Source organism: Ascaphus truei, chromosome 6 (assembly GCF_040206685.1).
Source record: "Ascaphus truei isolate aAscTru1 chromosome 6, aAscTru1.hap1, whole genome shotgun sequence".
NCBI lineage: Eukaryota > Metazoa > Chordata > Amphibia > Anura > Ascaphidae > Ascaphus > Ascaphus truei.
In genome coordinates, this window is record NC_134488.1 from 27,693,596 (window position 1) to 27,704,441 (window position 10,846).

Here is a 10,846-nt window from a genome sequence, read left to right on the forward strand (position 1 = left end):
ATAAGATACGGCCCATATTGGGCCGCACCCAGTCACTACCTGCGCACGCCCGCAGAAAGCGCGATGCGCGACCACCCTTCCCAAAAGTCAAGATTTTTGTCTTTTGGCGCGGCGGCCGAGCGATGGCCACGTCACGGCGGCGGTTCAGCCAATGAGGGCGAACCAGCTGCGTGATGTCAGGACCGCCCCTCCCGCCGCCAAAAATCGTGTCTTTGCTCCCCCTGCACTTCTCTGGACGCGGGTCCCATCGCGACCCTAGGACCGCAGATCGCGGCTGAAACTGGTGCACGTGCCACCAGGTGCTCCGACGCACGCGTGCACGCATTAACTGGGGCCATATCCTTAGGCTGTGCTTATACAGCCGGAGACGCGACCGATAACGTCACCCGTCGCCGTGAGTTGTATTTGAAGTTTAGGCGACGCCGCTGGCTGACGTCATAAAAGGGGAGGGCAGAGGGACGGAGAAGCTCCCGATTGGCCGCAAAGGGGAGACCGTCGCTGAAAAAATCAAATATCAGTGACTACCAGATTTCTGGTACCACTGTTGCTCCGTCACCGACAATGCATTTGTTTTGGCGCGACGGCGATGTCGCCAGCACTATAAGCGCAGCGTTAGGCCTCTGAATAGGGCAGTGTTTGTAAATCAAGTGTTTATTCAGCCTCTAGACCACCCTGTCTCTGTGAGAGCCGATAAAGATAAGGAGGGAGAGAGGGGAGGGAGAGAGGGGAGGGAGAGAGGGGAGAGAGGGGGGGAGGGGAGAGAGGGGGGGAGGGGAGAGAGGGGGGGAGGGGAGAGAGGGGGGGAGGGGAGAGAGGGGGGGAGGGGAGAGAGGGGGGGAGGGGAGAGAGGGGGGGAGGGGAGAGAGGGGGGGAGGGGAGAGAGGGGGGAGGGGAGAGAGGGGGGGAGGGGGGCTCTCAGAACACACAGAGTATCTGACAGAATGGAGCAGCCAGAGGAAATGAAACCCCACCCAAGTCTCCGCTCATTAGGTATACAAACTAACGTTAAAAAGTGATCTCCAATAAAACCACTTAGAAATGTCTGATTTTTGACACTCACCTAGATATCACTTTTTTATTATGCCACTGCCTTTGGTTAGTTTTGGTCTTAGAAGAGACTGCACCTGTAAATATTAGGCCATGGTTCATACAATATTTTGACGACAAAACAGAAGAAGGGCCCATATTTACTAAGCAGTGCTATTTCATAAGACACCTTGTAATACCAGGAGATGTGTCTTGTGCCAGTGGTGAGCAACCTCCTTGTGGGGGTCGTTGATCAAATTACTGGGGGGGAGTTGCCATAACTGTGCAGGATTAACTCTGCTGGGGTCCCTGCTTCTGAATGGGATGTCCGCAGCATTAATCTTCTGAATGAAACTACAGTAACTAACTTGCACTAGAGCAGCAGCCCTTCTCTCTCCCTCTCCTCAGCAGAAGCAGGGCAGCACTCTCCTGCTCCTTCAGTGCCTGGATGATGTCATAGATGCCCAAATATGGGCATATTCATATTTGTTAGATGAAGAGAGGTTTCCGCTCTGCTAGTAAATGGGAGTGGTGCATTGGGAATCAGAGATACAATATGAATATGTGAAGACGTATTCCCTAGGATCATGCACTCTACCTCTAATGTAGTGTAGGGACTTAACTGTGAATCACTGGAAAGAGATGGTTTCCCATCTCCACTAATATAATATTTATTTATTAAACAAGAAAGTTGTAGTTAAAACCTAACTCTAATTAGCGCTACTGATCAGACATGCATTAGATTATGCACTGTCAAGAATGCGGTATCCCTATATAGTAGCTGGTGATGAGGATAGGTTAATCGGTTATATCCTCATGAAAAAGTATCATTGATAATCGCTGAACACAGTGATAAATAAAGTGCAAGGTAAGTGTACAAATACAGGAAACCCTATATAGCGTGATATATGCAGTGATACTAAATGTAAACTATAAACATAATTTATAGCGACACAATGATGAATTACTCATGAGAGCACAGCCTCTTAATATAGTACAGAGATATTGACCCTAAACAAACACATCAGGGATACTGTTATAATTCACAGTATATAGTATTACTCTATGATGTTTGATTACATAGTCGCCTTATACTGAATACAGCCTAGTATTCAATGTATCAAGCAGTGTATAATCACACTGCACTAGGTCAGACACTCAGTACTTATACACTTTTAAAACCAGAGTATTGTAGCTGTGACCTTATGCTATGTTACAATTTGCTTTAACAGCAGGAACCTACTGATACTTTAAAACTAAGGTCAGAGGAGTGTTAACATTGAGGTCATACATCTACACTAACATCTAAGGTTATATTTATACTATGGATGGGTTATATTCAATCATCCATAAGTATTGATAACCATTGATGTATCTTTATTGACCTCTAGATTGCTGTGTTCAGCAATCATTTAAGTGGCATTTGCAAACATCACAGTAAAGGGTTAATACTCACCTCAGCAGCCTAGCCATCAGAGTGCCAACAAGATATAGGCGATTCACATGTATCTTATCACTATTACTGACGTGATATTTCCTACATCAGTATTACACTCTGTGTATAAGGCGACTATGTAATCAAACATCATAGAGTAATACTATATACTGTGAATTATAACAGTATCCCTGATGTGTTTGTTTGGGGTCAATATCTCTGTACTATATTAAGAGGCTGTGCTCTCATGAGTAATTCATCATTGTGTCGCTATAAATTATGTTTATAGTTTACATTTAGTATCACTGCATATATCACGCTATATAGGGTTTCCTGTATTTGTACACTTACCTTGCACTTTATTTATCACTGTGTTCAGCGATTATCAATGATACTTTTTCATGAGGATATAACCGATTAACCTATCCTCATCACCAGCTACTATATAGGGATACAGCATTCTTGACAGTGCATAATCTAATGCATGTCTGATCAGTAGCGCTAATTAGAGTTAGGTTTTAACTACAACTTTCTTGTTTAATAAATAAATATTATATTAGTGGAGATGGGAAACCATCTCTTTCCAGTGATTCACAGTTAAGTCCCTACACTACATTAGAGGTAGAGTGCATGATCATAGGGAATACGTCTTCACATATTCATATTTTTGGCATACCAATATTTGGGCATGTACAACGTCATTCAGGCTCCGAATGTAGTTTCAGTCGACGATTAGCACTACGGGGGTCCCATTCAAAAGCAGAGTTAATCCTTCCTGTTTTCGGGGGCCCGTGGGTGTGGGGGTTCACGTTGTGGGCATTTAAATGTAGGGGTCGCGGCTAAAAAAAGGTTGCACACCACCAGTGTCTTATGCAATAGTGCCGCTTATTAAACACAGCAGGAAATCTCTCTGGAATCAACACCCTTTTCTTTAAAAAGAAAGTGGAGCTGTGTGTACACAGCAGGTGGTACAGAGTACCCACCGGCAGATTTCAAGATCCGCCCGCCCATAGGCACTTGCATGTCGCGGCCGCCACTTGCTGCCGCCCTCCCGAATCGCAGCACATCACCAACGTGACGTCGCGATGCCATGGTAACGCGACGTCATTACGTCGCAACGAGACGCCATGTGACGTCACGTTGATGACGCCCGTGGCGTCATTTCACGCTGCGATTCGGAAGGAGGAGGGCGGCAGGTAAGGAGGCGGCCGCCACGTGTACGTGCCTTCCCATCAGGCCGGATAGACCTGGCAGCGCGGCACCTGTATATGGGGGTGGAAATCCCCCTCTGAGAGTACCCCTCATTTGTAACATCACATTTGAACCACTGGTTGCTTTGTACATTACCTACAGATAAACTGTATTACCTACAGATAAACTGTTACCTACAGATAAACTGTGTTACCTACAGATAAACTGTATTACCTACAGATAAACTGTGTTACCTACAGATAAACTGTATTACCTACAGATAAACTGTTACCTACAGATAAACTGTGTTACCTACAGATAAACTGTGTTACCTACAGATAAACTGTGTTACCTACAGATAAACTGTATTACCTACAGATAAACTGTATTACCTACAGATAAACTGTATTACCTACAGATAAACTGTGTTACCTACAGATAAACTGTATTACCTACAGATAAACTGTATTACCTACAGATAAACTGTGTTACCTACAGATAAACTGTGTTACCTACAGATAAACGGTGTTACCTACAGATAAACGGTGTTACCTACAGATAAACTGTGTTACCTACAGATAAACTGTGTTACCTACAGATAAACTGCATCGTTAAATTTGGCCCTATAGGCCAAGAAAATACTTTACCCCTTTTAATTCTTTTTGAAACTTGGTTTTCCTGCTTCGATACTCTGGGTTTATCTTATAAAAAATATTTTATCTCCCTGCTGCAAAACCGGGGTAAAAAAACTGCACCAGGTGTTATTTTTCTGGTTTAGTGTTTTTTGCACCAGTTTTGCATCCGTGTAAATGACCCACCTAAGTTTGCACTGCTTCTTCATACCAGCGTGTTTTACCTTTTAGTGCCCAGCAGTTGTGGAAAGTTACATGTATATGTAGAGATTAGCGCCACAAGCAGAATAGGTTACTCAGTTATTCTTTATAACACTCACATTACCTGTCCCACGTACCTATCCTACTTCTGGAAGAAAAGGGACAAAATAAGGTTATATTTTGTAGGAAAAGTTACTCTATGACGCTAGCAGCAATCTAACCCATTTGACCACCCTTTTTTTTACAACTGACAGGAATTCGCGTGGTCCCCTGAGCTGAACCGCTGGAGGACACTGAGCAGCAGCATTCCCCCCCCCTTTCTTTTTAAATTATTTGTATATCTAAAGCGTGTGACAAAGTATCATTCTACATTCTTACCTAAGCTGGCAATCGTTTGGTGCTCCTGTTAGAAATCTGTGAATGTCCTGACTGTGTGCCTAACATAATGGCCGCTTCAGTCAGTGTACCTCAGCAGATACAATGTAATCTTATATCACTAAGGTAACATTATCTATTGTTACAGTTTGCAGCTGAAACTGCTGGGAATATTGGGAACACATTATCACAAAGATCTTGCACTGCTTGGGAGGTGGGTTAAAACCTGCTGTAGACATCAAAGGATGCTTTAAAACGCATTAAAATGACATTAAGAGCTGAATTAAAAATAAAATTAAAAAGGCAGTAAGTATTATCTAATACTACGGACCTGATCTATTAAAAAAAAAACAAAAAAAGAAACATAAGATTTCCCGTTTCGCTGCTTTACGGGGTCCCTGGAGCTGCAGATAATGAGTTTTTTCTCCCGCGACGCCCATCCTTAAAAACAAATAACGACAAAGGCCGGTCAAGAAATAAGCCACCTTCTGTGTTAATACTTGTGACCGTTCCTCTCATACATGTTGAATGCCGTATTTTGCCAAGAGCCCCTAGATCTCACTGACTTCTGTCCTTAAAGTGCTACATTGTAGTGATGTGCATAGTACAATGTGACTAACAACTCTTTTCTCTGCCGTTTGTAACCTAATTCAACATGAGCATCTATGTCATTCTTTAACCAGGCTCTGGATAAGTATTGCAGGCTAGAAACGGGATTTTCTGGCATCAGAGATGTTTACACAACAACTCCCAACCATGATAACGTGCAGCAAAGCTTTTTCATGTCAGAGACATTGAAGTAAGTATACAAAGGTATTCAACAAGATCTCTTTATATTACCGTGAAACCAGATACTCCATGTATGACTCCTGGGCTGTTCAAATTTCCCCGGCTGTAAACCTGGTGCAAAAAAGCACCCCAGCGTATTCCCCAGAAATAACACAATTGAGAATAATGAATGCTGGAAATGAAGGTGAAAGAATAATTAAAATTTAATACACTAATAGACAGCACTCTAGAATGTAAAGAAACTCATACAGTACAGGGTGCACGGCACGAAGTGGGCCCAAACAACCCCACTAAAGATCATAGAAACCCAAATAAGCTGTGCTGGAGCTTATTTGGGTTTCAATAATTAGAATTTAGTGTGGGCTGTTAAGAGGGGCAGTTCCTTTTTTTTTTTTTTTTACAGGGGTGAGAAGCAGGGGAGAGCCCAGTAACTAAAGCTAGTTTCAGCCCTGGGTTCTGAGATACACCCAGTGCCGCTGGTACTCCGCGCCTGTTTAAATCCCTGCCTCCCATGGGCCAATAGAAAGCCGCGATGTCATCAATGCACATTGTCGTCTGAACGCGGCCCAAACTGCCGCTTCAGTGAAATTAACCCTTTGTGCTCTGCCTCCAACAACTTTATAATGACATGTAAACAAATGCAAATGAAACAAAGGGGTCGGGAGGGTTTAATGCAAATTGGGTGACCCATAAAGATGGGTGACCCTCCCTCCCCCCTTTCGCACCAATTAAGTGTAGTGTCTGCTCTCACTGATTTTATGTCAGTCTCACTGGTTTTTAGTAGAAATGGTCTCAATGGAGCCACTATTATTTTAAAAAATCAACACTTTTCCATTAACCCTTTCAGTGCCATGTTGACATAGTGTACGTCAATAAAAGTGCAACATCTTGCTAGTTTTTTAGGGGCTGTACTCAGTCAGTGCTATGTCGCGTATCACACTGAAGGCACCACCCCCCCCCTCTCCTCCCAATTGCCAATATAATTGTTTGTTTGTTTTTAAATTAGTTTTGCCAGAACTTGCAAGGCATAAAATGATGGCTGCTGGGTTGCCCAGTGGGAAGCTGCAATGCAATCTCCGGATGATGTCACACCTTTCCATTGGCCGCCAGACTGAGGCTGACCCCAGGGGCCATATTGTTTCTTGCGGACAAGAATTCTTGTGCAGGAATTTCAAAATGTCATGTCTCAGGTATCAGGTTTACCGCTCGAGGGAGCTCTTGTTTCAAACAAAGTAAACAAAACAAGTAAAACAAATTTATATATAACTATATATATATATATATATATATATATATATATATATATATATATATATATATATATATTGTGACAAACGACTTACTCCGGGGCTCCGCCGTCTGTCCGGGACTGTTAGAACACGGTCTTTTAGGGTAGGTTAAATGATGAGACGTCACGTACTGTTCCTTTAAACAGGCTATGCCTGGTTTATTTTGTCCCAGGCACTGAGACTGCCACAGTGAAAACAGAAAACAAAGCCAAACAAAAAGCTGCTCATCTGAGCGATAACTTAAACTTAGATATCCCTGACTCAGGGTTGGAAGTGGCTTTTCCACTTCCAACAACAAAACAAGGTCCTTTTGCAGTCTTAGACAAATGAACACAATGATTGAACCTGTTTGGGGAAGAGGCTTCTCCCCTCTGTAGTTCAGCAGCCTTCCAGCCTCCAGGCTCTTGGAGAGAGGGAAGAGCAAACAGGAAATCAGTCTTACATACCTGATTTCTAATTAGCATGACAGGTGACAGAAATCAGGCAGCAGACAAACTCTGGTCTGGATCCCTCATCCCTCAGTTCCAGCGCTTGCCAAACTGTGGGATGGAGTGCATGCATTCTGAGGCTGCACTCCCAGGCCAAACAGGATAGAAACTGTTCAGTATCCTGGGAGCCCTATATACGGAATTTATTACCATCCCCTGGTTTCTGTCACAATATATACTTACACACACACCGTGCTCAGGAAAAAGGGAGCCCTTTAGTTTTTCATCATATCTTATATATTTCTCGCTCATTCCCCGTGACAATTTGCACAATTGTAGCTCTGTTATGTTGATTAACACTATATAAGAAGCACAATGTACACCATCAACTGATGTTAACTAAATGGATGTCCCTGTATTATGTCAACAAGTACCAGATACACTGTGGTATGATCATGTACATTAAACGAGAAATAGGCAGTTTTTCCTTCGTAGCTCGTAAATGTGTTATGCTGTTGTAATCTAATCTGAAACACTAAAATTACCCCAAAAGTATGTTTCAAAGTGTGTGTTCAAAATGGCCTCCTTCTGCTGAAATGCACACACTATAATAAGACCTCCACTATCTGCATAATCGATAGCGCGCTGATCCTGCTGCTCCCAATCCTGAACGATACAAATTCGTTTTATCAGGAGACCTTTTACAGTATGTAAACGTTTTTGGACCACAATTCTTGCTCTGTCTCAAGCACTTTATAACGGGCTTATCTTCTTCGCTGGACAGGAAAATGTTGTCCATTTTTCTGCACGATATGACGTAGAATAAAAGTAGTCGCGTTTTTCCCGCACACAGTGGCCCTTATTCTGTAAGGTGGGGCAAGTGCAGACGGTGTGCTATCGCAGGGAAAGCCCCCCTTAAAACATATATAAAGGGGCGCATAAGAGAAGAAACAAAAGACAATTTAGTCAATTGAACCACAATTTATAAGTACACTAGGAACATGTACAACCTGCATAAAATTATGAGGTGGATCACAGTGATCCCAAATGTCCACGATATCCCTGAGGAGGGGCCCAGATTCTCTGAAACCCCTCGGCAAAGTCACAGTGTTTAAAAGGAAAACAGCCTCCGTGATGGATATAAGAAGCCGGATCAACTCTCAATGGCGTCCTCGTGGGTATACGCGACTGCGTGGTATGTCATCACGAGGCGCACGTCGCTGCTTGTGACCTCACCGCTACGCGTTTCGTGTCTGAAGCGACACTTCTTCAGGGAGTTGGTCCTAAAATTCCCAGGCACTGATTAAGTACCCTAGCTGAATTTCTTTTCAGCCAATAGAAATCACACCCTGCTAAGTAGCTACCTTTATATATGTTTACGTTTGGATATTCCCCGCTGATCACGGGAGACGGAGAGCTGCAGGGAGAAGTACATAGACCAGGAAGAGATAGAAATTAAGGACAGCTCGCACTACAGCTTTTAAAGCCCCCATTAAAGTCAATAGGGATTTCCATGTGATAGCACATCATCTGCACTTATCACACCTTACAAGTGTGTGTGTGTGTGTGTGTGTGTGTGTGTGTGTGTATTGCTTTAAAATGCCATTTTTCTGAAAAAACATGGAATTTGGGGAGCTTGCTGCTTTGAAATCTAAATGACATTGCGTTGTGTTTCCTGACTTACTGTAGTGCTATGCGTTAGTTTATAAATAATGTATTGTTCTTCTTCTATTCCACCTTGTATACAGATACCTTTATCTGCTATTTTCGGAAGACGATCTGCTGTCCTTAGAAGACTGGGTATTTAATACAGAAGCACACCCACTACCAATAACGCGTGTAAAATCCATTTTAAGCACAAGGAAACAATACACAACTATTTAGTGTTTTTAGCCAAAGCTGAAGTTTTCATACTAAAAAAAAAAAACAACTATATTTTATCAGATAATTTGAGATACCAGTACTTAAATAAAAATGCAGACAATGTCAGCGTTGTGTTACTTTTTAAATTTAGCACTAAAAGAAATGGTGGCCTTTTGCAGAAAATTCTGCCCTTTCTTTTTTTAGGGAGAAATGCGTAAAAATCACACAGTTGGTAAATATCTGTGGTCTTCATTTGTTCTGCTTTTGTATGCACTATAGCTGGGTTGTTTTATTACCGTTGCAAACACTTTTTTGCATGATGTTTTTTGTTGTTGTCCAGTTTAAACCTCGGTTGATCATTTTACGGTTAGAATTAATGCGGTCCCCGTTTTGCAAATATGGGTTGCTTAGCTATGTGAAATTGCTGCACTCTATACAGATATCATCCCCTCTACTCAGAAATAAAATATATCCCTTACCCTTTTAAAGTTTGTACCTCCACACTCTTCATGGCTCATCCTTCATTTCATTAAGAGCATTCAAAGTGGGAGAAAACCCCCTTCTAAAAATCACTTCTGCAAGGTATAGAACAGGGGTAGCCAACTCCAGTCCTCAAGAACCACCAACAGGCCAGGTTTTTGAAAACCTGACCAGTTAGTAGTTTTTGAGGACTGGAGTTGGCTACCCCTGGCATAGAACAATATGACTGATAAAATGAGATACAGCCTTAATACCATTCTCCTGATGTCACTACCCTAACTTGGGAGAGCCAATACACTGTGGACAAGACAAGCAGAGGATTCTGGGAAAGAACCAGTGTCTCCCACATATAGTGACAATCCGTAAAACTAAAATTGGGCATGTCAGTGGATTTTGAGATATTTTTGGACAGAAATGAGGGGAGTATTTTGATTTTGGCTAAGTTTGCACCTTTATCTGCCCTTAAGTATCTGTTTCCATTTAAGTATTGCTTTCAGTATTTTAACAAACGTTTCAGCATGTGAGAATCAGAAAGTGCCATTTATCATAATAATATTCTTTCTTTCTTCATTGTGTGTTTTTATTCTATGCAGAATTTGAAAGAACTTTCACTCATTTGTATTTACTATTTATTTTGCATTACAAAAATGAAACATGTAATGTATTGTGATAAACTTACTGTTATTTAATGCAAAAAAAAAAAAAAAAACCCCATTAAAACATTTTGAAATGTGTTATTATTAACTATTGGTGTTTAGTTACCTTTGTTTAGCAGTAGTTCTGCATGCTAACCCTCATAATTGGTAGGAAACAACAATTGAAATGATTATTAAAAGTAAACTCCCATTCTGTATGTTTTTTTTTAATGGTTATGCACACTTTTGGGTACTGTATTAGGGGAAAGTGGGCTTGGTAGGAAGTCGTAACTCACGGCCCCTTCTTCAGCTGCAGCGACATTCACCACAGCAATGTGTTACACAACTTACTCGCGGGAACTAACTGTAAACAGAAACACAAACAGGGCAGAGGAAGAGCGCTTCTTGGCCTCGGATATAGTGGGCGAGCGCGTACGCGACGGGGCGCATGACGTCGCGCGCGCCTGTTGCCCGAGCGATCTTTGGACTGAGATCACTCGCG

The 10,846-nt window shown here is 42.3% G+C and overlaps 1 protein-coding gene across 2 annotated transcripts in view; it reads left to right on the forward strand.

Annotated features, from left to right (window-relative positions):
* MAN1C1 (mannosidase alpha class 1C member 1) overlaps positions 1-10,443 on the forward strand; it is a 61,281-nt gene extending 50,838 nt beyond the window's left edge. For both annotated transcript variants that reach the window (XM_075603740.1, XM_075603741.1), the window contains 2 exons: positions 5,544-5,659; positions 9,115-10,443. In XM_075603740.1, the coding sequence (XP_075459855.1) occupies positions 5,544-5,659; positions 9,115-9,250 (252 nt within the window). In that variant the 3' untranslated portion in view covers positions 9,251-10,443. The remainder of the gene's footprint in view (positions 1-5,543; positions 5,660-9,114) is intronic.
* Positions 10,444-10,846: the final 403 nt, after the last annotated feature.